General features: G+C 45.5%; 5 protein-coding genes across 23 annotated transcripts; 3 read left to right on the forward strand and 2 right to left on the reverse strand.

Annotated features, from left to right (window-relative positions):
• The first annotated feature begins 580 nt into the window (after positions 1 to 580).
• LOC116433996 (abscission/NoCut checkpoint regulator) lies at positions 581 to 5,389 on the forward strand. 5 transcript variants are annotated; one of them, XM_076373875.1, is made up of 6 exons: positions 581 to 685; positions 1,358 to 1,557; positions 1,624 to 1,852; positions 1,929 to 2,084; positions 2,153 to 2,284; positions 2,354 to 5,389. In XM_076373875.1, exons 2-6 carry the CDS (start codon positions 1,508 to 1,510, stop codon positions 2,597 to 2,599), a joined length of 813 nt encoding a protein of 270 aa, XP_076229990.1. In that variant the 5' UTR covers positions 581 to 685; positions 1,358 to 1,507; the 3' UTR covers positions 2,600 to 5,389. The 5 variants fall into 5 exon arrangements, with proteins under 5 accessions (XP_076229990.1, XP_031848533.1, XP_031848532.1 ...); XM_031992673.2 differs by lacking the exon at positions 581 to 685 and adding an exon at positions 860 to 897 and having other exon boundaries at positions 1,429 to 1,557; XM_031992672.2 differs by lacking the exon at positions 581 to 685 and adding an exon at positions 969 to 1,186.
• Positions 4,144 to 16,210, reverse strand: stv (BAG domain-containing protein starvin). Of its 3 annotated transcripts, none has more exons than XM_031992681.2 (2): positions 15,864 to 16,210; positions 4,144 to 7,919 (listed from the first exon to the last, which is right to left on the reverse strand). In XM_031992681.2, the coding sequence occupies exons 1-2, from the start codon at positions 16,041 to 16,043 to the stop codon at positions 5,658 to 5,660; spliced, it is 2,442 nt and encodes an 813-aa protein (XP_031848541.2). In that variant the 5' UTR covers positions 16,044 to 16,210; the 3' UTR covers positions 4,144 to 5,657. The 3 variants fall into 3 exon arrangements, 2 of the variants coding, with proteins under 2 accessions (XP_031848541.2, XP_076229986.1); XM_076373871.1 differs by lacking the exon at positions 15,864 to 16,210 and adding an exon at positions 9,933 to 12,196; XR_013000072.1 differs by lacking the exon at positions 15,864 to 16,210 and adding an exon at positions 10,355 to 12,215 and having other exon boundaries at positions 7,778 to 7,919.
• Positions 16,211 to 16,235: 25 nt separating this feature from the next.
• On the forward strand, positions 16,236 to 18,070 carry LOC116434007 (uncharacterized). Of its 2 annotated transcripts, none has more exons than XM_031992702.2 (2): positions 16,236 to 16,949; positions 17,299 to 18,070. In XM_031992702.2, the coding sequence occupies exon 2, from the start codon at positions 17,321 to 17,323 to the stop codon at positions 18,068 to 18,070; it is 750 nt and encodes a 249-aa protein (XP_031848562.1). In that variant the 5' UTR covers positions 16,236 to 16,949; positions 17,299 to 17,320. The 2 variants fall into 2 exon arrangements, with proteins under 2 accessions (XP_031848562.1, XP_031848561.1); XM_031992701.2 differs by having other exon boundaries at positions 16,240 to 17,107.
• A 423-nt stretch (positions 18,071 to 18,493) lies between these two features.
• On the reverse strand, positions 18,494 to 22,619 carry LOC116434005 (integrator complex assembly factor Brat1). Of its 2 annotated transcripts, XM_031992690.2 has the most exons (12): positions 22,497 to 22,619; positions 22,258 to 22,393; positions 21,940 to 22,159; positions 21,491 to 21,796; positions 20,779 to 21,422; positions 20,494 to 20,706; positions 20,101 to 20,412; positions 19,822 to 20,020; positions 19,573 to 19,745; positions 19,406 to 19,503; positions 19,080 to 19,341; positions 18,494 to 19,015 (listed from the first exon to the last, which is right to left on the reverse strand). In XM_031992690.2, the coding sequence occupies exons 3-12, from the start codon at positions 22,067 to 22,069 to the stop codon at positions 18,494 to 18,496; spliced, it is 2,859 nt and encodes a 952-aa protein (XP_031848550.1). In that variant the 5' UTR covers positions 22,070 to 22,159; positions 22,258 to 22,393; positions 22,497 to 22,619. The 2 variants fall into 2 exon arrangements, with proteins under 2 accessions (XP_031848550.1, XP_031848548.1); XM_031992688.2 differs by lacking the exon at positions 22,497 to 22,619 and having other exon boundaries at positions 21,940 to 22,337.
• Tango9 (transport and golgi organization 9) lies at positions 22,451 to 25,449 on the forward strand. 11 transcript variants are annotated; one of them, XM_031992691.1, is made up of 9 exons: positions 22,853 to 23,258; positions 23,355 to 23,541; positions 23,789 to 23,885; positions 23,968 to 24,115; positions 24,221 to 24,571; positions 24,642 to 24,726; positions 24,785 to 24,943; positions 25,032 to 25,186; positions 25,266 to 25,449. In XM_031992691.1, exons 3-9 carry the CDS (start codon positions 23,809 to 23,811, stop codon positions 25,428 to 25,430), a joined length of 1,140 nt encoding a protein of 379 aa, XP_031848551.1. In that variant the 5' UTR covers positions 22,853 to 23,258; positions 23,355 to 23,541; positions 23,789 to 23,808; the 3' UTR covers positions 25,431 to 25,449. The 11 variants fall into 11 exon arrangements, with proteins under 11 accessions (XP_031848560.1, XP_031848554.1, XP_031848555.1 ...); XM_076373873.1 differs by having other exon boundaries at positions 23,368 to 23,541; XM_031992692.1 differs by having other exon boundaries at positions 23,382 to 23,541.
• The last annotated feature ends 657 nt before the right edge of the window (positions 25,450 to 26,106 follow it).

A 26,106-nucleotide genomic window follows, 5' to 3' on the forward strand; every position in this document is an offset into this window, starting at 1 on the left:
ATTCCAAACATTCACAAATTGTGCGCATTAAATGAGAAACTTAATGATTTACATAGCACCTGTCAAACGATTCCAGCCTATCTTGCGACATCGTCTCGAAAAATAATTAATAAACAATTAACGCGGAGCAAAATCCTATTAATGATGATACGGGAGACTAGAGGAAGGTCTATTCTATGATCCCAAGTTGCAAATGTCAACGAATTATTCGTGGCAGAAGAGTTATTAATGAATTCGCTGCTGATTTCGTCGTTTCTTCTCCATCGCCATGTCGCATTTAGTTCCTAGCAGTCGCCGCTAGATGGCAGCACCGATTTTGCTATCCTTGCGACCTCCTTGGTCCTGATGCTTCACGAGTAGGTACCAGGGACTGATGAGATGCTTTTTCCAAGCAGGTGGCGCGAGAGAGACTGTCTCTGTCCTTGTCGCACGCTAGCTCTGTCCTTGTCTTACACATTGCGGGTATAGGGAAAAGCTTCGAAAACGCCCGTCCGCTAGATGGCGCTACTATCGCCCGCGACCAAAATCTTCTATCCTTGTCGCACACTCGGACTGTCCTTGTCCTACTCGTTGCGAGGATAGGGAAAATGCTCGATTTTGCCTTGTGAGATCACCGTCGTTTTAGCTGCTGTTATCAGGAACGCGTGATTTTAATGTATTTCGAAATTGAATGATCGATCGTTAGGCAAGTGTATATAAGTAAAATGGTCCGCTATTACGCTGATTTACGATACTACTGCCTTGCCAGTAATGAAAAATATTATACTACAAATAATTGGTGGTATAAAGAAAAAACGGATGCTGTAGAATTTAAATGATTTTAAGAAATTTTGTTTGTAGAATATTTTCTAATGATCTTTAGTTTACGTTGACGATGATTTTTTACGTAGCAGTCGTGTACGTATACATATATCTACCTATACACCTTACGTGACTAAGCATTCGGTACACGACTAATAAGTGTACGTACTTATTCATGTATTTGAAGGGAACCATGCATGCTGCGTTCGAATTCACTTCTATAGTCTGTTTCGAATAAATTATTGGTTTATACGTCAGAAATTCTTGTAGGGAACATGCTAGAAACTGTCAGTTTGGAAATGACATCCTAGTAAGATGCTTAAAAACTCAAGTCAGTATGTCTTGTAACGTTTGTCAAAAGAAATTCTCATTTTTTACTAAAGAGGTGAGCGATCTTTCATTGCGTCGATCCTTAACGTAGGTTATGTTACATTATTATAGCGTAAAATACTTTGTATAAAGATTAAGGTTTGTAATCACAGCGTAATCCCTTCTGCAATTCCGCCAAACGTTATTTTATTTTCATACTTTTTGCTTTGTTTGTCATGCCATGTAGGTTGCTTGTCCAGGTTGTGGTTTTTCATATTGTAGTAAGTGCCTCAAATATAAGTGTGATATTCCAAATAGGGGAGTAAAAAAAGTCTGTGGACCTTGTTATAATAAACGCAATTCTACAAGGAAAGAAGGTACAATTAATGATATCGCGATGTCTCAAGAGCCCCAAGAACCTCTAGCACCGGTGGATATTACCAAAAGGTAACGCATTTGCGGTATAGTCTTTACAGTTCTATAGATATTTCGATGGATCGATTTGCCCATCAGGTTAGAAGCTTTGGAAAATCCAGCAAAGCCGCCCATTGTAATGTACAAACACACCAATCACTGGGATAAATTTAAGACTGGTTTAGAGCCAATCGACCAGGAGATTGTCGATAGATTAAGAAAGTTGAAAGAGGAGGACAAAACTACAACTTTAAGCGTAGACGAAATAAGGAAAAAGCTGGCATTGTTGAAGGACGAGGATCCTGGTGCCGGTAATAGCAAAATAAATGTAAGCAAATATAAAGAGAAGGGATACGAAATCATTGTTACAACTGTTCGGTGTACAGCCACTGCATTCTCTTCAGATACATAGAGTGGATACCAGGACGGATCAGCAGAAAACCGACGATTTAATACAGGAGTATTTACAACAGTTGGAATTGCCCTCGGATAACGATCCCGTTCGCGAAGTTGAGTCGAGACTGAGAAAGCTGCAAGGTTTGGACGATACTCGCAAAAAGGTAAACCTTGCGCCTAATAGTCCCCATTAAACTCTATACTTTACGCGATAAACACTTTGGTATTTTAGCATTCCAGCGAAGCTGACGACGACGAAGAGGAGCACGTAACGAAAAAATTAATTGCAAAAGCTCTCGCGGAAGCGGAACTCGAGAAAAAGTACGAAGCAGACGTAGACGAACTGGAGGAAATGGAAGTCGACGTACGTAACGTTTAAAATTCAAGGAAAATATATCGGTATAAACTTCTTACGTTGACATCGCTATTGTAGGTAGCAAAGCATACGGATGAAAACGACAGAGACGAAGTGGAGGAACGGGAGGAGAAGGAGGAGGAGGAGGACGAGGACGAGGAGGAAAAGCCTACGTGCGTAATGTGCAATCAGACTCGAAATCTAGAGAAATGCTTGGGCTGTTACGGTGATCTTTATTGTCCTGTATGCTACACGGATAATCACGACGACTCGGAAATGCCAACGCACAAAAGAGTACCGGCAACAACGGACCTGAATTTCTAGTATCGAGCGTACGAGGCAAAAGTTGTAGAAAGAAAATGCTTCTTAAGATTTAAATACTCCTTGCATCGTGCACACAGCTGATAAGAATAAGATCTATCGAGTCTTGTCGAACTGCAAGCCTGAAGTCGACACGCGTGCTTCGTTCAAAAATAATTTTATAACATTATTGAATGATACGATGTAGTTCACGACGAATATAGGTGCTTTTGTCAAGATCGATTTTATTCTCCTTCAAACCGAACGACCGAGTTGTTCTACAGAAAAAGTTGCCGCGGAAGATTTCAACCGATCGCGAGTGGATCGGCTCTCGATTGATTCGCAGGTAGATACAGATAGTCCGTCGATGGTGTGTCGAGCGCAATAGAAAAAAGGCTGGTCGCCGCTTTGAAAAATTAGGCCACGAGTATTGTACGTTGGTCTTGCGTGTAATTGGTATTCGTACGTGCCATCGGTGATTAAAATACCGAGTGACTTCGCGGAGCCGATCTAGATGTCGGTAGAATCGTCCCATCGGCATCTTCACCGGGATTCCCCCGAGATGGTCGACGTCGCGACGCAAAAACCCGCTCTTCTCAAAATCTAAGCAGCCTTCTATTTATAGACGACTTGTATGCATCCGCCGTGCCAAGTTTTCGACGAGGTTCGTATCGAATACTGACAAAGTGTACAGGCTTTCTCCTTTTTACTTGATTAATCCGCGACGGTTTGATTTTCTACCGAATCCCGTCAAATCTACGAGTACAAAGAGCGTTACCGACAATATTCGCGAGAACGGGGAGAGAGTTCGTTAACGATTCGAGGATACACGAGGAAAGATGGTACACCGTACGATCTACGAAAAGGGTTCAGAGTTATCCAGGGGTGATCGCCTAGGATAAACGAAAGTTGTGCAAAGTCAGAAGGGGATTCCGATACGTCGAGTGTATCGGTCGGCAATCTTTCCCGATCTATCGGGATGAAATGAACTTGGTATCGCGAACGATACCCGCTCCAGTTCCAGTTTACCGTCGATTACACGCATGTTTGTCCTGATCTCGGCACGCGGAGAGAAGTTTCGATCGTCGGATGCAAACAGTTCGCAGGAATTTGCCAGTGAGAAAAAATCGTATAGCAAAGCGCGCATACCAAACTGCATTTTTCACGGGAATTTCGTTCGCTCTCGGCAGTGTACTTACCGTTGTTCCGTTCGCTTGAAATTTTCTTCGTTCCGCGGGACGCGTTTACGCGATCGAAAGTCGAAGAACAGAGATTCGACGGAATTCTAATTCGACGGTGTTCGAAACGCAAGAATGAGACATCGCGTTTCGCGCGAGATTTTTCATTCGATTCAGCAAGCTGGACCCGCGCCAGCGTTCCCCCGGTCGACTCTTCCGCGACTCTCCGTTTCGACGTTCGGTTATTTTCGAGTAAAATTTTTCACGAAATCGTTCCACGGCTCGCTCGGATTCGATCTGTTCGAGGTAGCCGTTGGAAACACGCGTTTCTCCGGTTAGAAAGATGGAAAAGGCGACCGGTGTTGCACGGATTCAAAGACCAGACTCTGTATTTCATTTCATTTCATTTCATTTCATTTCATTTCATTTCATTTCATTTCATTTCATTTCATAGAATGCGTTTGTTCATAAAATAATTACATTCTCGCTTCGTATTTATACAAGTTTCTATCACACTCGGTTTTCTCGTTCAACATTTACGCATTCTCTCTCTCTCTCTCTCTCTCTCTTGCTCGCACCCTATCGTACCATGCACATTCATCCTTCACATCGGAAAAATACAAAAATTCTGACTTTTAAGCACGCGATCGCTATAGATACGTAAACAATGTCGTTTGGAAAAGAAACGAAAGAAAAGAAAGAGAGAAAAAAAAAAGAAACAATTGACGAAAATAATAATGAGTATCACCCTGAACAAGGAACCATAAAACAATGCAGCCCGATTCGGCGTCGCGTTAATGAGAAAACTAGCCGCGAAATCTCGCCTCCTCGTCAACGTTGAAAATGACTCGAACACGGGGTGCATCGTTTCTCACAGGTCGAGCACATACAATCCTAACAATATGTACACGGTTCGTATACGCAGGAGCGTTTCGTCGACGAAACCGGACGAAGCCTATATTCAGCGCGAACGGATCTTTAATAAATTATAAATAATAATAATAATAATAATTATAACAAGAATAATCGTTATATCAGAGTTAGTCGTCGATCGGACTTCGCGCTGTAATACTAGAAACGGATTTGGTTCCGTTCGAGAACGTTCATCCCCGACGATCTCAACGCGTTCACGAATCGTCGATATTAAAAAGATTCACGCTGAAAAGACGGTGCTCAACCCCCTTTCAGCGGTCAAGCTTCGAACACGGGTCGACTGCGCGCGTTCTTCGGTTCGATCGTCGACACCGAGCGGCAGACAAAACAAAGAAAAGTAGATATCGGTGTTGCGGTTCCGTTCCCGTTCGCGTTCGCGTTCGCGTTCGCGTTCACGGGGAACGCCTCCGCGCTCCGTTACACCGTTCCCTCGCGACGAATCGCGACGAATCGCGACAGAAAGAAACAAGAGGGGGCGCGGAAGAATGTTCAATTTCGATGCAGCTAAGGGAATAAATAATTCGGTCTCGTGAAATGTTTCTTCTTCGCGGTTCGGTCGGTTTTCACCGTTGCCGTTGCGCCGCGTGCCGGTCTCGCTAGCCGGAATCGTCGAAATGCAAGTAGCGGCGCCAGCAACGGTGATACCGCGAACAGGGAACAAGAAACAACAAACGAGAACCAAGAAAAAAGAAAAAAAGAAAAAGGACGTTCGTTGCTCCATACGCTGTTTCCTTACGGAGAATAAACGACCGCCGACACCGGGGACGCGTCGATCCACGACGCTTCGAATCGGCAGTAAACGTTACACGTTAAACGTTAAATGTTAAGTGTTAAGTGTTAAGTGTTAAGTGTTAAATGTGAAACGTTAAATGTTAAACGTTAAACATTGAAATTACAGAGATAAAAGGTGCGACGCGACGCGATCGAAGAGAGTGTATCCTTTAAAAGAAAGCGCGGTCGACTCGTCTTCCCTACTTGGCGTCCGTTTCCGTGTTCTCCGGCGGTGGCAACGGTATCGGCTTGTCGGAGACCGAAGTGGCGGTAGCGGCGACACCGCCGGCGGCTTGTTTCTTCGTCTTCTTTCCCCGCTTGGTAGTCTTCGGCGACTGCTTCGCGTTACCGTCCACCTCCATCTTCTCGTCGGCGGGCTTCTTCTCGGGTTTCTCTTTCGGGACCTGCTCCTCGAGCGTCTTCTGGTCGGCGGCAGTGGTGTCCGTGTTCGAGGGAGCTAGCCCGTCTTCGGTCGCCGGTTGCCCGTCTCGGGGATCGTTCGGCGGGTTTGGTGCTCGCGAATCGTTCTCCGGCGCGACTTCGTTCGAGACTCGATTCTCCTGCTGTTCGTTGTCCCCGGGCGCGTCGTTCGCGGTGTTTTCCTTCGACGCGGCGGCGGCGGCGGCGTCGACCTTGTTCCCATCGTCGACGGGAGGCTTAGCTTGCTCCGAACTCTGTTGCACCTCCATCGAAGCGACCGGTGGTTCCGCGGACTTGTCCACCGAAGCGGTGTCCATCGGTTCTCCGGAAGGCTCGGCGGCATCGTTGCTCGAGGCCGGATCGTCGACCGGCTTCTTCTGTTCGCAGCCTCCTTCGGGCTCGTTGCTCGCGGCAGAGGGGACGGGCGGCAACGGTATGGGTTCGTTCAGCCGTTCCTCCTGCTTCCTGTCCACGTCCATGGCTTCGGCGGGCTGGCTCTCGGAATCGAAGGGAGCCCGGTCTTCCGTCGCTACCGGCGACGTCGGCTGCGAAGGGACGATAGGAGCCTTCGACTCGAGCAGGCCGATCGTCTCCTGTATGCTCGTTATAGCGTTCTTCCTCGCTTGTCTCACGTTTTCCCTGCCCTCGGTTTCGATGTCGTCCAGTTTGATCAGCTCTCTGGTCAGCATTTCGTCGAGGTATATGTACTCTTTGTCTTTCCTCGAGTTCCCGCTGTATAGTTTCACTTGCTCCGCCAGAGCGTCGACCTCTTTCTGCACGAGGGCTACCCTCTCCAACGGATCCTTCGGAACGACGGGCTTCGGTTTAGGCGGTTCCTGTTGTTGTTGCTGCGGTTGCTGCTGCTGCTGTTGGTGGTGGTGGTGGTCGTTTTGCTGTTGAGGCTGTTGGGCGTACTGTTGTTTGCGCGGTTGCGGCTGCTCGTATTGCTGCTGGTGTCTAGGATGTTGCTGCTGATAGCCGTGAGCTTGTTGCTGTTGCCTGCGCGAGGGTTGCTCGAAGCTGGTCTGGCTCGGATAGAACGGATCTTGAAAATTCGCTGACCACTGATGGGACCTGCCGAAAGGCGACTCCGCGAAATGCGGCGACCTCTGGAAATGAGGAGGCGGCGCGTGGAACTGCGTGCGAGGAGGAGAAGCTTCTCTCCTGTAATGCGGCTCGTCGAAACTTTTCGTCAGAACGGGCTCGTCTCTGCCTTCCACGAAGATCGGTATGTGCCTGACGTTGCCCTGCTGTTGCGGTTGCGTCTGAGCTTGAGGTTGCTGAGGGTATTGTTGTTGGTGCTGCTGCTGTTGAGGGTACTGTTGTTGCTGCTGCTGCTGCTGTTGAGGGTATTGTTGTTGCTGCTGCTGCTGCTGCTGCTGTTGCTGCTGCTGCTGCTGCTGCTGCTGCTGTTGAGGGTACTGTTGCTGCTGCTGCTGCTGCTGTTGCTGCTGATGCTGAGGTTGATTGTGTTGGGGAGTTATGTCTATCCTCGACACGAATCTCTGGCCCTGCGGTGGCGTCTGCTGCTGATGATGCTGATGGTGCTGATGGTCCGGACACTGCTGGGGCAGCTGGTCCTGCTGATGGACGCGCTGCTGGCAGAAGGACTGCCTGTTCTCCGGCGGGGCGGACATGGACCGTTGGCCACGGTTCCTTTTGTCCGGATTCTCCATGTCGTGACGGTGCTGACCTATGTCGACCGTGTTGCGCAGTCCGTACTGGGGGATTTGGCTTCTCTCCCGATGGAGGTTGTTCCCTTCCGGTTCGCCGTGAGAGCTGGCCGCGCTGGCTCCGCTCGCGGCGCTGCTCCCGCTCGCTTGACTCCTCGCGTCCTCGTCCGAGTAACCTTGGTAGTTGTTGTTCGCGGCGTTTCCAGAGCCACGGTTTCGATTGCGAAGCGAACCGTGGAAAGGTATGTCGCCCCAGGCCGGTCCGAGCAGGTGATCCGCGAACTCCGGGTGTCGAGCGGCCAGCTGGTCCAGCTGAGCGCGGATGTCGCTGCCGCGTCTACCGAAACCCTCGTCGTCGAACGGGAATCCCTGCAACAATCCAACAGAGCGGGGTCACCGTTATTACTCTTCCTCGGCAATTTCGAGTCGGGCAAACTTCGAGGTAAGCCAGGCGAGAAAGTAGCGAACGAATGATAGATTGGAATGGCCAGCGCCATCGCGTTCGGACCGAGCGCGTACTCTGAATTCGCGTGGGCGAACCTCTCGTGACGCAGCGAGTTACGGGTTTTACGTCACCGGAAAACTATATATAGGGCCGACGGATACGCGTACCCGCGACCACCTATGTATTTCCCGTTCACTCGCGCCAAAGTAATTCGGTCGAACGGCGCGGGATTTCGCGTCCGCGAATAATAACGACCGTTCGAGAGTCCGTGAACCTTTCCGCTTCGAGGGCTATTTTCGCTTTCGTCGTCCCTCCTCTCCCTGATCGAACGATCCTCGAGATCTCTCGCGCGTTCGGAGCGCGAGTTTCGGCGGCTTCGAGAGTCGCCAAGCTGGAGAAGCGTGTCGCGAAGTTTCCCCGGCTGCCCTTTAAAGGCGCAGCTCGGCTTTCCGCGACTCGCCCGGCCGCAAGGTCTGCCGGCCGTTCTTTCAACGCGGAAAGAAGAGCCTCGGGACGGCGAGGCGCGTTCGGAGCGTTGCGAGACGCGACGGAATTAGCCCTCGGAGCCGAAAACACGCTAGATTCCGAGCACTCGGAGCCGCATTCCTTCCAGCGGTCCTCTCCGAACCGACGGCACGTATCTCGGCTTTTCTCTTCTGGTTTCGTTTCGGTCCCGCCACGAGCGGACGGAACGCGAGGAAGCTCGGCTAAGCTGAGGCTCGTTCGGCTCCAAGGAGAAAACGAGTCGAGCGACCGCTGGCAAAAAGTCGTTCGAAGCGGCTACGCTCGACCATAAACCGAAAGAACTGGGTGAATGTCAGCCGAGACGGCGTCCAACGAAACGATCCTCGGTGAAACTGTGTCACGGCCTTTGGAATCGGAATCGCAATAGCAATCGCGAGTGCGAGCGCGAAAGCGAGAACGACACCGAAAGCGACAGCGAAAGCGAAAGCGACAGCGAAAGCGACAGCGACAGCGACAGCGACTCGGTTGCGACCGATTCGAGATCTCGCAGGAGGGACCGCTCGCGACCCGAACGGCCGGCGGTCGCTTCCGTCTTGGAGCTCGCACGCCCACGCGCGGCGCGACCGCTTCGAAGCGTCATCGCGAGCCGCGCGCGCGCGCGGGCACGCTCGAGTGTTTACCGGAAACCGGTTTCTTTTTCTTCGTCCCTCTTTTTTTCGCGAAAACGGACGGCCGATTAGATCATTCGCAAAAATATCGCGTTATCGGTTGCCGGTCCGGTCCGCTGCCGCTTCGAGGAAAAGCGCGTCGAGGAAATCGCGTCGGATTCTCGCAGCCACCTTCCTTATACGGCCGAGAATTCCAGCCGATCGATTTTAGCGGATTTACGCGACACGCGCGGTGCGACGTCCGTTACGTCGTCGAGGGTCGTCGTAACGAGACGGACAAAGGAAACGACGGACGTCGCGCCGAGCCTAATACGAGCCAGCGACACGCGCGATCGCGTCGCCTACACGTCGACACTGGTCGATTCGTCGGATCTCGGCGGCGTTTCTCTCGTTCGATCCGTCTCGCCGTTGACCGAGTTCCCGTCCCTTTAACGGCGGACCGCGACACGATTTAAATCGCAGTTGCGCTCACGTGTACGCGACTCGTCGGGGGAAGGGAGGGCGGTGCGTCTCTCCGCTCGATCCGCTCGATCCGCCCGATCCGCTCGAGCGACACGAGCGATGCCAAGCGAGAGATCTCGGCTCGGCTCAGCGTCGCGCCAACGGTAAACGATCGACAAACGCCTCGTCTCGAACTCGAACGTTCTGGAAGTGACGGCTCGTCGCCTCGTCGTCGCCTCGTCGTCGCGCGTTCGTCATCGCCGCCTACCCGTCGCCCGTCCGGTTTCGTTTCGACATTCGAACAGAGGAGAGAAGAATCGAGTTCGGAAAGGACGAGAGAAAAGAAATGCTGGCGCCACTTACGGGGAACGGACGGTCCAAATCGATAGGGTCTCCGAATTCGGATGCTTTGTCCAGGATGACAGACGAGTCCATTTTCTGGACAGTTCGTTCCGTGACGATCGCTTCCTCGGCGTTTCAGACAGCGGTTTTCTAGCCGCTGTTAGAGGTTAGGCGTGTCGCGGCCGTTCGCCCTGTTCGGTTTCGTGTTCGTGTTCGTGTTCGTGTTCGTGTTCGTGTTCGTGTTCGTGTTCGTGTTCGCGATCGAGTTCGCGGTCGTGTGGTGCAGTTAGCAGATCTTTAGCGGGTTAAGCCTCTCTTTTTAGCTCGACTCGGCGGGGATCGGCCTGCGAAGCTTGCTAGACAAGGATGCGGTTAACGGAGACGCGTGCGAAAATTAAGGGTACTGCGGGCACACTCTCGTCTAACAATCTGTCAATGATTACCGGGAGATGCGACAAAGTCCGTTTGCGTGATCCTCGCTTTTCGTTACGCAACGGCTACACCAGAGCCGTGTCCGCCTTTACTATCGGTCGTCACTCTCCCTCTCTTTCCGATCTTTCACTGGTCACGCACTCTCTCGCGCGGACGAAATCGAGTACTCGCGGCGACGACGACTCGAGACGAGAGCGAACGTCTCTCCTCGAAAACGGGAATAATGCGACTCGCTTGCCCTGCGACTGGATAGCGAAACTGTCACCGCGCCGCCGAGGCGACTCGAATATATTTGTCGTGTGGGACGCACCGAGGCCCACGTGACCGCCGAGCCGACCGCGGCCGAGCGCGCCCGAGGCGAGCCGACCGACTGTGCCAGACCCTGCTAGAACGTTCCTCGCGCTTCTCTGCCGTTCTCTAGCGTTCTCTAGCGTTCTCTAGCGTTTTCTATCGGTCCGTCTCGACGAATCGACCGGACGGAAGGAAACGCGTCTTCCCGGACTCGCGGCAGTCCAAGAATCCCGCCAATTTGGAAACGGGCGGCGGCTCTCTCCGTGCGTTCGAACCGACGGTTTCCTTCTCGATCGAGATCGCGAATGGCGGCCGACCGATTCGAAGGCGACTCGCCCCTTTTTTTCGAGCGGTCTCTCCTCCTCCTCTCCTCTCCACGGCCGCGTTCGCTTCTCTTTCGAATCGGTCCGGCGCGCGAGGCTGTGCTCCAGGAACTTGTTTACCTATGTCCTTTTATAGTAAGCTCCGATTCCCTTCGCGTTCGTATTCCCGTCCGAAAAGTTGCTCGCGACTCTCGGTCTCTGGCCGCGCTATCTATAATCGCCAAGAATCGTCCTATAAGCGGAAACGATCCGCTAAATATAATCCATAGCCGCGTCGTTCCTCTTCGAAAAGAATCGCGGCGCGTTCCAGGCGACCGATTCGATTCGTTCGGCTCTTTTTCTCCCGGTCGCCGCGAGTCGTCCGATTCGGAGGCGAATTCGTTTCGACCGAGAAAACTCGCGTACGAACACCGAGCGCGTAATTTTAGAGCCGGCCGAATTACGAAATGGAAGCGCTTTCGAAACGCCGACGAGGAGGCGCGTCGCGATCGCGAACGCCGCTCCGACCGCCTCGGATTTTTCCGATTCGAGATCCGAATGCGTGCACGAATACGGAAAACGCCGAGAGGCCGAATAATCGCGATTAATAATAGTCGCGCGCGCGGTTCATCGGTTGACGGGCGAACCGGCTGTCCGCTGGACAAACCCGCGGCTCGATTCCCCTCGACGTCCACTCCGCACCCTATTTATTTAGGTATTTACGAATTTACGGATTTACGAGCGCGGCCCGAGCTCCGCCATTGAATATTCGTCATACGATCGGATTCTGGCTCGGCTCCAGCCTCTTCGGCTCGCCGTGAAAATATGCCTGGGCCAGGTAAACGCGTGTCGCGAGATCGCGTCCTTTCCGTCCCGTCCCGTCCCGTCCCGTCCCGTCCCGTCCCGTTCCGTCCCGTTCCGACAGAGACGATCGAGAAAAGATCGAGCTTCAAAGGTAGATTACACCGATAGCCGTGGCCGAGCTTTCGACCGAACCGAGTTGCCTAGTTCCACAGTCCTAGAAACGTCACGTTTCCGCTTGTCCAAGACTAAGCGTTCCGCGATAACGAGTAAACGATAGGCGAATGCGGCTCGGTGTCATTAGGGAGTAATTAACGAGACGCGACTGGACGGGCGCCAAGTTCACCGGGAACAAGGTTTCGCAACCGAACGGGACCATTCGAAATCGGCTTTCTCGCAGCGTTCCACTCCTCGACGGAAAACCGTTTCCTCCACGGCGATTCGAACGAAAAGGAGAAACCGACGATCGCTCGACGACACTTACCCAACGGCTGCGCGCCGCGCGTTTACCGATCCACGATCGTGGATATCGTTTCGGCGCGTCGACGATTTTACCGAGCGAAATGCCACGCTCGAAGCGGTGTCGGGACGGTCGAGAGGTTTCCGATGTTTACACAACACTGAACAATATAAATATAAATATAAATATAAATATAAATATAAATAGGAAGGGAACGCGAGACCGTCGACGCGTGCGTGTTCCGCGTCGCTCGCCGACTACGGGACGAACCGACGAACTCGCGACTCGCGGATCCTGCTAGAGCTGCGGATTACGTAATTAGCGTAACGACGAATCGCTCGGAGACGCATCGCGGAACTGGCCAACTATCCGCGGATTCGATCGCGTTCCAACGGCGAGCGTTACGCTTCTCCCCGCCGAGAGAGATGGCAACACGCGGGCAGGGGATATAGATTCCACGCTGGCATCGCTAGCCCATCGCGAGCCCATCGCGAGCGACGCGGCCGGCGTGTCCTAGCTTCGAGCGTTATCCGCGATTATCGCAACGTAACGGGAATCTAACGGGAATCTAACGGGAACCGGATAACAATGGAGCGGAATGCGACGACGTTATCGCGAGCGAAAGTCCCAGCATAGCCGCCGGCTCGTCGGGAGAGTCGGAACAGCTGATCGACGATGCGAGAAAACGCGCTCACCGCGAGTCGCGTCGGATCGCGACGAAACGCCGCGGATAACGACCCTGGACCGTTTAGAGTAATAGTGTTGCCATCTAACGGTGCAACCGATCGATCAATCTAGCCGTATCGCGCGAGGTCCCCGTCGATAACGCGAGCTCCCCGTCTTTATTAGCCGATCGACCAAGGCAGGTAAGCGTGCGAGTGTGCGTCGAGTACTCGCGACCGCGCGACTACCGGAAATCCTCGTTTCTAGATTTCAAGATCCCCGCCGAAAGCGAGTGCCGCGTCGTTCGTTCGAGGCGCGCGAACAGAAATTCGCGGGCCACCGAAGTCGAGTCCACTCCGCTCGCCGTTTCCGTCGAAATCGGAGAATCGATTCGAGAGAGAGAACGGAAGAGCGACAGCAGGAAACGGATGGACGGTTCGATGGGTCGATCGATGGGTCGATCGATGGGTCGATCGATGGATCGAGACGCAAGGACGCGGCCCTCGACCGCGGGCCCCGGCTTCGATCTCGCTGTTCGATTCCGTGCACGCGTCTCGATCGCTCGCACGATCATCGATAATGACGATCGATGATCTACGGTGATCGATAGCGTTGCCAGGAGCTCAGAAGGTTCGAGGAGTTCGATCGACCGCCGCTCGTCGGCAAGCCGGCGTACCGTGACGTCATTGGGCCTGCGACAGCAGACGCATTCCTTCGCCGATGCCGATTCGCGACTCCGGGTCGATTCTCGCTCGATCCCGGATCGATTCCGGATCATCGATCATTTTCGATCCGTATCGTCCGCCGCGGTAGCGGACGCGTTCAATTTCAACCTGGACGTTCGAGCATCTTTCGATGGACGCGCGCGTGGCGGCAAGGTGTGGCAGGGTGCGGGTAAAAGCTAAAAGCTGCTCCGGTTAAAAGCTCGAAAGGTCAAGGCGTCCATCGATACCGGAATAAGCTCGCGCCTGTACTCGACCATTTCCCAGCGACTTCCGAAGCGTTCGTCGCGAGACGGGGTCGTCGTCCCTTTTCAGAAGCGGTCCGACGACGGTCCGTGGCGCGCCGAGAGATTTTCGCTTCGCGGCCCGAAGCTTCCTCGAGGCTCGCCTCGTAATTTTCACGAGGTGACTCACGGAGTAATTAGGATGTACCGCGTGGATCGTGACATATTCGAGCCCGCGCCCCTCTCTCTCTCTCTCTCTCTCTCTCCTCCGCCCCTACACCACGGACTTTCGGACCGTCTCCTCCACTTTCCGCGGCGGCGTTCGTTCGCGAACCCGACATTCCTGTCGCGCGAGCCATCCGTTCCGCGAATCGAAGGGAAAGGGCCGCGAACCTCGACCCAACAAAGACCGGAGGAATGCCAGGTTGGCTTCGGCACCGCGGCAAATGCTTTTTCGAATCGTTTCCTCCGGCGCGCGCGAACCGATTTAAAGGGAACAGATTCCCGGAGGGGTGCTAGCAGTCTAGCATCAACGTTCCAAGAGGATCGTCGAAAAATCCGTTCGACTATATTTCGAGGAAAGCCTGCGTGTCGCGAGTCGGATCGACGGATTATTCTGGATCGACGCTCTCGCTCTGGAATGGCGAGAGACTCAATGGCGGCTATTTTGAGAGATCTCTCGGCGTCGTCGGCGTCGTCGGCCGTCGAGAACGTTCCTACGTTCGCTCCAAGATGGTTCGAATTCTCAGGTTGCCTCGAACCGCGACGGGCACGAAAACCAGCGGTCGTCCGAACGGCTCGGAAGCGTTGCAACGAGTTGGCGCGAGTGGACGCGCCGGGTTGCAGCGGTCCCGTTCGAATCACCCCAACCCCGATCTTCCATTCCGAGCCCCTTTCGAACGGAAGAGGGAGACCGGACCGAGTCCTGGTTCACGGGTTCGAACGAGATCGATACGAGTCTCCCCGCAGCTGCGTTTCGTCTATCCGAAACGAGCGATGGACGACCGCCCTGAGAACGCCTTCGAAACGATACAAATTTCAACCGAGATGATAAGTAGCTAAATAAATAGATGGAGAAAGGGAGAAAGGGAGAAAGGAAGAAAGAAAGTAAGGACGAGTTACCGGTATCGTCCGACGACGACGCAAACGCTTTCACGATTCGTCGAGTCACGTTCGACTCGCCGCTTTCGACTTTGCCTTTATTCGCGTTCCGAACGTGTCCTACCCGTTATCGCGAGTGTGCACGATATTCTACGATAAACCGAGTCGTTCGCAAAATGCGACGTTGTGTCGTTGAGTCTCACGGCAGATAACGTAACGTCAATCGCCGGAACGTCGCGGAAGATGGCGCGTACGAACGTTAACGAAATTTGTTTACGAGAAGGTGTAAGGTCACCGTTCGAGTCAAACGGCGAGACACCAGTCTCGCTGTCGATTTTTCCTCCAACGATTGCTCGACGCCGCAACCTTGCGCGTTCGAGGCGATCGCGGGGCTGAAAAGAATTCCATCGGAACGGTTGCGACAAATTCGATCGCGAAACGATCCGGAGACCGGTCTCGACTACGGCGATCGCGATCGGCCACGTTTGCCGGCGCGGAACAGGTGACTCTTATCGGCACGACTTTTCGTCCACCCGAAACGCGAACCTTTCACGCATCGTTTTCTCGCTGGTTCATTCGTCGAGCGCGTCGGCTTCGAGACGAGAATACCGAGAGCAACAACTAGACACAACTGAACGCGTGCGAGTCAAACGACCGGGAAATTGGGCCACTCTATAAATAAAGAATTTTACCGTTCCAATTGTACCAGAAGAATCGTACGATCGACGAGCGTTCGACCGTCGAAACATTGATCGATTAGATCCTAGAGTCGAACGATTCGGGAACATTAAGAACGCGAGTAGGCCAACGTCGACCCGATCGGAGAGTAATCCGCGATTATTCCAAAGAAACGCAACGCCAAGCAAAACATATATATATATATATGTATATATGTATATATGTATATATGTATATATGTATATCGAATTACTGGAACAAGAGAGTAGGAAACTCACTCTTGGGAAAACGGTGTGCCGTTCGAACGGATCTCGTCCTGCCGATCTGCCGGCGGTCGGTTTGAAGAAGGATTTCGCGTCTTCGTCGAATTGCTGTTTGATTTCTTGCAAAAGTTCGTCGCCCGATTTACCCCGCAATTTGTCGCCGAACTTCGACTTGTCACGGAAGTAGTACGACATTTTCTCGAATAGGCGCGCACAACTGTTTCATCCACGTTTCCAATACTCCACTCGTCGGCTCTCGGTCGAACGTTCAGATACTTGACTGAGAAGAAGGTTCATTTGGCCGCGGTTGTACACCCGCGTGTCGAACGAACTCGTACACCTGAATCCCCGAGAGTGCTGCGCGTGACTGAATGCCGCGCCGAACCGCGATCAGGGCAATCAAAACCGCGCACGCGCCTCTCGTTCCACGCGACCGTTTATTGGCTCGTTCTCGATCCTCCGCCAATCGCGGCGCGTATCCCTCGATCATTCCTCCCCACCAGCCAAGAATCTCGATGCAACTTCCAATGCGCGCAATGGCAGACTTCTTACAATCTAAATTTAATCGACGGCTATTTAAGATTTGCAGTTTTTTTTATTTATATACCGGCACGGCACGTACCCGGTGTGTGTAATACTTTCGTTTCTTGCAACACGATCGAACATCGCGTTCGAAGAAATTACGTTCGTTCTTATATAATATAGAAGAAAGAAACCCCCACGATGATAACGAGATACAGTTGCTATTCTTTCGAACATTTCTATCGCTTCTCCGCGGTAGAATCGTTTCGTATGAAAATTACCAACGATCCCTAACATTCGCCTGCACTCTATACTATTCTGTCATCGACCTTATTCATTATTTTCACCTATCTTTATCCTATATTTCCGTATCCTATATTTCGATAGCATTCGACGACTAATCTTCCTGTAAAAGATATGCAACTCTACGATCGTTCGATCCACGATTTCATTCGTACACGTTCTTCGCGCTACATCTCAACATTTATGATACAATGTCCTGTCGTTTTCGAATGCATCGGCTAGGAAACGCACTCGTCCGCACATACGCGATCGCTTTCAGAGTCTTACCTAATAAATGTGTGTCAAATTCGTTTAGACGTTGTGCACAGTTTCTACGAAATCTTTCATTTTATTACACCGTTCGATTCACTCGTAATCGGTTGTTGTTTCATTTCATTCCTTCGAAGGTTTTTATTTCAATGTTTATATAACCTAATTGCTTCGAACATCTAAAGGTTAATTTCTTTTTTTCTTTCATTTTCTTTCTTTCGATTCGTTTGCCTTCAAATTATTTTATTCGGAAATAGTGACGCATTCGTTTCAAAGCCACATATTTCGATATTTTATGCCAATTAATCGAACAAGTCTCCATTTTTCATTACCTTTACAATTTTAATCACAATCGGTATTGTTATTTTACTTATAGGTATACTTAAAAAGTATAGAAAATGTCGAAATTCTACCACTGTATCCTTTGTCAAAACATAAATGCTTCCATCGTGGACTTGCATAATCATCATATTCGACAACACACCTTGGAAGAGTTATCGTACACCATTATCGATTTACAAGGCTTCCAATTCAACAAAGAAAACTCTATTAAATCTGTTATACTAAGCAATAATAATAATAACAATAAGAACTTATGCAATCATTTCGTTATCAAGACCGAAAAGCCAGATTACCATGATGAAATGTACTGTTCGTTACACTGTAGCCCATACATTGCTTGGGAACAGGAATTGAATAAAAGAATAGATATAACCGACGATGTCTTTTTTAGCGTCGTCGAAAATCTATGCGCCGATTTGAGTAAAAGGAAGCAGAGAGGAACAAAGAGTAAGAATAAGGCGAATCCTAGTAATACGAAAACTAAAGAGAATGTAATTTGGCTCACAGACAATGACAAGACTAAAACAGCAAATAAACCTTTGCAAGAATCTAATCATCTGCCTATGCAGATTTCTAGAACTGCCTCTTCCAGCATCGAACATTCTGTTCATAATACCATGGTTAACAATGAAATTTTTAACATCGAATATAACAATGTTACTGCTCTGACGCTGTTAGATATGGAGCCTGACAAACATTTTTTAATCTATGATCCATCGAATGCTAGCTTTTCTTTGGGTTCAATCGATGCTGTGAGTTCTGAGAATACAGAAACTCTTATGGAAGAAACTGTGGACTCTATTTGAGCATGAAAAAAAATGTTAAAATTTAAGTGCAATTCAAATAAGTATTATTCCTATTTGTATTAACGTTAATCCCTATTTAAAGTAAGTCTTTTTTATCGGAACTTTACCTTGATTACCAGTATGCGAGGAATGGAATATTTTACTTTTCTTTTAATTTTTATTTGATCTCATCTATGTACACGATAATCCACTGTTATTAATATGTACGCGATGCGTAAAGATATTATTTATTTTTCTACGTGGAATAAACATATTTCTCATAATGATCTCTCTCTAGTTTAATTACAATTTCCCTAAATATAAAATTACAAGTAAAAATCGTGAAAAATCAAGTTACATCGATTTACAGATAATAGAGAATATTTAAATAAAGAACTGCATACCGTATTTATGTATGTAGCTGTTAAGGCACGTTATTTTTAATCAATAACAATCCATCGAATTCACATCCTTTTGCTGATACATGGTCAGAATGTCGTCTAATATAGATTCAAAACTGGTAGTGTACGTGGTCAACCAACGGCTTTTTTCTTCAATAATAGTTTCGATGTTCGAATTGAAGACTCTTTGAAGAAAAGATTGTCTAGTCACACAAGGTATAAGCTGCCGAGTTTTTTCTTCTGTGCTTTCTGGTTCTCCGCTCATTTTCATCGAATTTTTGTAGATAGATGCAAGTAGATTGGCGTCGTTCGCATCTACAATTTCTTCTATCACGTTATTAGAATCGCAATACCTCTCGGTAGAATTTGAATTTGCCACGTTATTCGATGCTGCATATTTAACATACGAAGTATCTAGTGTAGCACAATCTTTAGGTAAAGGCAATTCTGGTATAGGTTCATCGAGTTTGTACTTTAAAAGGAATGATTTCAGTTTATTTATTATGGTTGCTGATGTTTTGCATACTTCGAAGTCACTGTCATCCTCGAGAGTAATTAAAAGAACCTGAAATTTCCAATAACAGATTATTATTTCCTGTATAAGAGCCCCGTCGTTAAAATTTACTTACTCCCAAGCAATTCTGTCTTGCCAATTCGTCCAATGCTTTGTTGAGTCTTCGTTTTATTTCACATTCGTTTAACGATACAATTTTCCTATGTTCTTTGGAAAATGTTACATTTGGAAAATGACCGTCGAGTACCCCTTGATCGGACAAATGTGACTTTATGAACTGGCTCCAGTATTCAAGGGCGCTTATTTTCACTTCCCAATGAAGATCGAAAACAGCAGTTGTCGACATTGCCCGTGTCATTGAATCAATGATATCTTTCCTAAATAACAAAACAATCTATACTTTGTAAACACTCTCTATTAGTTCTATACAATTACACTTACGGCCACTTATAATTCACGTATAATTCTTTAATTAATATCACAGCTTCCTTTCTGATTATAGCTTCGCTTTCATTGTTAAGCAAATCTATAGCAAAATCCTAAAGCATACAAAAGCTTGTAACCCGACTTGTATCTGTTAATGTTCTTATATATTCTACGAGACGTACCAGTAAATTCAATTCCGACAACTTTTCTTTCCATAGCTTGTTTATTCTAACAGTCGTGGTAATGAAAGCTAAAGCAGATGCTCGAACGTAACTTTCACTGTCCGTCTTAGCAATATCGAGTCCCAATTGTAGAAAATTATTTGTTAATAAAAAATCTTGAAATGCTGGATATTCTGTAAACAATTTCACAACAATTGTATGAATGCGTGCAATTATATCTGCATACATTATTCGTAAGTATACACATACTGTCTTCCGAAATTGCAGCAATTGTGTTTAGAACTTCTAATACGCTGTCCCTTACTTCCCAATTTACATCGTGCAATCTTTTAAAAAGCGTTGGTCCTATTTCGTTCATGTGGCTATCTGCTTCAACAAGTAATACTAAGTTAGGTGGCATAAAGTTTTGAATTGCCAATTTGCATACCTTCAATGCTTTTACAGAGACCTGGAAACAAAATTTTACAATGTTCAAAATATATGTATGTATATATGTACTATTTCTGTAGATTGCAAAAAAATGTGTACCACAGATGTAATTCCTTGGTGATTTAAAATTTCTTGTCCGAGGAATAATAAACATATAGTCTCCACGCATTCTCGCCATTTCAACTTAAACTTTTCGGTCATCACTGCCAAGCCATTGAGAAGGGATGCTAATAATGCAGGATGATCGACTATGGGGTTCCCTTCTAAAGGGGACATGATCGTAGGTTTCTTCGAGCCATTTTGCAGGTTTGTCATATCGTTTGCTTCTACATTGTTTGTCTCGATACAGGGATGTGGTAAAAAATTTTTAAGTACATGACATAACGTTTGGAACGTAATTACCGCAATATCCTGTTACAATATCAGTTACAATTATAAACAAACATTTTGAAATTAAATATTAATATAATTTACAACATACAATACACATACCCTGTCCATGATGTCCGTTATTTCTAATATTATGTCAATAGATACTTTGCAAATTTGTGCCAAAGGTAATTCATTTTTATATATAGTGTCTCTTATATTGTACGCTAATCTCTGTACTGCTGTACATGTTACATTACACATTTTATTTATAAACATATCAAATAGATCATGAGTTAAATATGTCTGTCTTACACATACAGCCAAGGGTATAATCTGTTAATATAAGAAATATGTTACAATTATTTCTTAATGATAAAAATATAGTATAACACAGAAAATGCTTACCATTAAGCTTATACACTGATGTTCAAATTTGTGTTGTTGCGGTAGAACAAATTCATGCAACAATTGAAGCTTTTTCCAATAAATCATTAAAAGTTTGTTTGTTTTCACAATCTCTGTTATATATTTCTTTGAGAGAAGCATCATAGACATGTAACACAATTCATAACTAAATTTTTGTGATACTTCGGCATCAATGGTTTCCTGTCCTTCTCTGACTGCACATTTTAATGGTATGAATAAACACAAAACCAACAGTTTGTGTACATGAAGTAAAAACTTTGTGCTGATACATGCTTGAAAAAGAGCTTTCACTCTCATCTCCAAATTAATAACTTCTTGACATAATTCAGGTATGGTATTATCAATGTTTGCAAACAATGTATTTTCCAGGAGACTAGTCAATAAGTCTAATGTCGTACACAATAATTTATTCTGTTCTAAATAATTATCTTCCAACTTCTGACACACTTGAGATTCAAAATTGTTAGTTATTAATGGTGCTGCGATTGCTAAAATAACTTCTTTACAAAAACTTGTGTTTTGATGTTCATTTAACAGCAGAAGGCACAGAAACTTTTGACTTTCACGTGTAACGTACATAGTGTGATTCCAATGTGCATACTTTACAATGTCTTTCCAAACATCTATAAAACAAATATTATTATTATTATAGCATTCGTATATTTATTAATATTAAAATTATTTTATTTACCAGAATCTATAATCCATTGTCTGCCACTCCGATGTTGAATCAAGTCTGATAACATTGTTGTATAAGCCATTTTAATAGAAGATGTCACATTATCTTCGCGAAGTTCAAAAATATCGCATAGCCTATTGTATACATTTTGGCAATGCCAATAATGGAAATGCACCTCGTTACGGGAAATAATCCCTACAAGTTTCAAAGTAAATATACCTATAGGCTGTGAAGGCTTACCATGTAAGCTCCAACTATCTACCGCTTTTAAAACCCATTTTTGAAATAATATGCAATGTTCGTATTCATCTGTAGCACCTAAAATTCAAGATATCGGATGACGTAGAACCACTATGATTACATATTTAAAACAACAAACCAACAGAACCAAGAGGAAAATATAAGACATACGAACTAAAATGAGTTAAAATGAGTTTTACATTAAATTGAAAATTCCTTACATTGTTTCACATTGTCAGAAATATGGGTTAACAGTAGATCAAGGTAAGTAGTAGACACTATGTTATATTTGGGAAGCAGAAATAAATCCAAAACTTCGGACAATCTTTCATTAGTTTTTAACGATGCCATTGTGCTCTCATATGAGAATTTTTAATAATTATGCGAGAACACTAAGTGGTTTCTCCTTTTCTTTCCATCTACATATCTCCTCTTCCGTCTCTAGTACGTTGATAATTTTAGAACGTGTAAACACACTACGACTCTTGAGAATGAGTCATATATTCTATAGCTAATAGCGGGAAAAATTATTGGAGTACCGTGTAAAATTGAAGAATGAGTTACATTACGATATAAGCGTAAAAAGAGCGCCACGCTAGCTCCACTTGTTTCTATCTGTGACATGATCAACTTCGTTGATACCACCGCTCTGTCCAATAACGAAAATGGCTGTACCTAATGACCAATCAGAATGAAACGAGATGCGTATGACAGAAAAGAAAAAATTTCTAAGTATGCTTATTCTAAGCATGTATGTAGCTATATTAGAGATGCTAACTTATTCCCCTCGTGTTAGTAATCTGTGAAGCAACGTTCCCCTACTACTTCTACTCAAGGAGTTGCCCAAGAGTTTTGTGTACGCGAGCAGTTCTATATAGTGTTAAATACACAGGTAAAAGTAGGTATGGTGAGGGTAACTTTTTCGTGAGGGGAGTGTCACTAGAGTGCCCGCGGGCACCAATTTAGACGGCTCTGTTCTAAAGTATACTAATTATTTAATGGTTTTTTATTAACAAATCTAGTCTTATGATATAAGAAAAGTTTCGTAAATTGTAGACATTTAACTATGTAGGTAACGTGCCCGAGTTTACGTCCGTTACCAATTTCAGCTGTTTACCACAGATGACGGTATAATTCCTTTGTGACTCTGTATCTATAGTACAAAGCATATATCAAAATAAAATATTAATTACAAACTGTACAATTAATAATATTTCGCGGAGAATATGATACCATTGAATGAAGCTTGTGTTCGCAAAAATTATACTATTTTTCTCTTTAACGTGTAATCACATGGTCTAGGAGAAACTAGTTGAGAACACCCAACGTTGAAATTGATGCGTTCGCTTTTAGTTGTTTGATAATGTGAAGTTTTTATCCGCCTTTTATATATTCATTTTATCACGATTTTATCTTTAAGGTGCAATGAACTTTGTTACTCGTTCGGTTTTAAGTACACATGAGAGGTATTTCTAAATCAGTGGTTATCAGAGTGTAAGAATTCGTCGTCAAACTCTGTAATCGTATTTAAAAAATAAAGGTATTTAAATAGTTTAGTTGTAACTTGTTTAGTTTTCGTAGTGTAGCTTCATATTAATAAACACTACGTCCTATTGTGTATCTCTTTTCTCCTAAGGATACATTTCCAGTTTTAATTGTGCAGACAGTTTAATTTATCTGCAATTTGTTGCGCATACAAATGTTTCACGATGGAACTGCCGATTAATTGTACTGTCACAAATGACACATTCATACTATGGAAGTTTTAATATTCTTTCGTTTATACGTATGTGTATAAGTACATGTATCAATTTGTTCAAGAGGTAATTAAATACATTTGATTCTTAAAACATGCAATAATTTCAAATTAATGGAATTTTTATGTAGTGCGCATGCATATGTCTTGATTAGATTAAGAAAGTGCTGACAATGAGATTCTTTTATCTGAAATAGCTGCACTGCATTTCTGTGTTGTGTGGATTAGCTTCGGTGCCAATGAGCGTTCGTTAATATAGATCGTTTTTTTAATCTGTATTTTTTTAACAGTAAATTTATTTCTTGCTTTCACAGAATTTCTTAATTATTTAAATATGGCATGGACACATTATCAATGCATTTTGGCTCTACTCATGGTTGTTTCTGGGTCATTTAATACTTTGTCTGTCAAGTGAGTTGTTTAAATCAACATGTACATTTAACTATTAATTAAATTCAGTTTCTTTAAATTTATGCAATTTTTCATTTACCAGATACGCGGATAGACAAGTCATAAAAGGTGAAGATGGACAGCCCAGGCATTTCAATCATCCTTTTATGCAATCTTCTTTCATGTTTATAGGAGAAATGCTATGTCTAGTTGTATTTAAAGTTGTATATAATTATTATAGTCGCAGGGATGTAAGTATTATTTATTATACATATACATATAACATACCATTATCGTGTATAATTCTTACAGCACCTTACAGAGTTAAATATTAATATTAAAGTGTGTAATTACAGGATGGCTCCGTAGATAACAATCGTTTAACTAAAGGATCACGCGTGTTTAATCCTTTGATCCTGTTCATTCCTGCATTATGCGATACATGTGCTACTTCTCTCATGTACATTGGCTTAAATATGACCTATGCAAGTAGTTTCCAAATGTTACGTGGTGCTGTTATAATATTCACAGCTATACTTTCAATGGGTTATCTAAATAGAAAACTTGAGAGTAGAGAATGGATTGGTATAGGTATGGTTATAGTTGGTTTAGCTCTTGTCGGACTCAGTGATATAGTAACTATGGAAGATTCTGATATGGGCACAAATTCTATTATAACTGGGGATTTGCTTGTTATATGTGCACAGGTAAAACTATATTCGATACAATTCGGTGCTTCTTATAGCCTTTCTTGAAAAATAAACGGTATAATTATAGGTCATAACAGCTGTCCAAATGGTGGTGGAAGAAAAGTTTGTGGTTGGTGAAAACATACCAGCATTACAAGCAGTTGGTTGGGAGGGTACGTTTTAGATATAAATCTTTGAAAGACACAATATTTAAACACGTATTTTTTACAGGTATTTTTGGATTCATTGCAGTGTGTATAATTATGATTCCTCTGAACTTTATACATGCTCCACCCCCATTTGCAGACAACTCTCAAGGTACACTTGAAGCCACCAAAGATGCGTTCGTCCAGATTGGAAATAGTGGTCATTTGCTGACAGCAATACTTGGTCAGTATTTTTATTAATAATTCGATCGGACCTTATATAAATATTATATTAAAATAATTTTATAATAATATATTACCATTTTGTACAGGTATTACGTTCAGTATAGCATTCTTTAACTTCGCGGGTATCAGCGTTACCAAAGAAATGAGTGCTACTACAAGAATGATTTTAGATAGCGCTCGAACTGTTGTTATTTGGGGTTTCTCTTTGGCGCTTAAATGGCAATCATTCCATTATTTGCAAGTATGTCGTTTACCGTTTTTTCATGAGTTTATTGTATACAAGGCTACGGAGTTTAATACAATTTCGATATTTTGTGCAGCTTATTGGCTTCTCCATTCTGCTTACTGGAATGTCGTGCTACAATAATATTGTTGTTCCACAATTGGCAAGGAAATGTATATATTATCTAGGTCGCCACAGACCACCGCCAAGTGACAGGATCATAATAAATACAGCCGCTGATGATCTCCCAGACACTCAATAAAACCGATATTTTTCTTCAATTGCTACCGAATATTGATTAATTTATGACATTGAGAACTATTTTGCCTAGTTTCTCTGAAGAACGGTAAAGCCTGTGATCTTAATGTTAGAAGAAATTCGTTTTTTCTCCCTGTAAATTTGACCGTAATATTTAAAAAAGAAAGCTAAACTGTTCAGTATAATTAACCAAATCAGTGAATATTCTTATCGGTGCATTAAACACATTATACTAAACATTTTCAGCTTGTCACTCGAAACAAGTATTTTTGGAATGTTTATCGAAGCTCTCTATACAAGTTCAATATCAATTTACATGTGGCATATAGACTTCATACGAATCATGTAAATAGCTCTTACGTTTTTCTTTCCCAATATATTTTGTCCGCTAATCAGTATATAAATATTTTTCAAACGTTACAAGATTTAATAAAACTATCATTACCACCACCACTGTTTATTATTATATTCGTGTCGATATTAAACCCAATTGTACGTATCAATTTTCTTTACAAGCATCATCAACATTTCAAGTAGGTAACCGCAAGAGCCACGAACACCGGTCAAGGAGAATCCAAGGCATGTATTTGTCTATGCATAAACGGAAATTGCACTCGAAACATTTTATTGAACGTCATTCGTATTAAAAAATAGTTACGTCTCTATTATTTTATGTATAT

The sequence above is a fragment of the Nomia melanderi genome, chromosome 14 (genome assembly GCF_051020985.1).
Source record: "Nomia melanderi isolate GNS246 chromosome 14, iyNomMela1, whole genome shotgun sequence".
In the NCBI taxonomy this organism is placed as follows: domain Eukaryota; kingdom Metazoa; phylum Arthropoda; class Insecta; order Hymenoptera; family Halictidae; genus Nomia; species Nomia melanderi.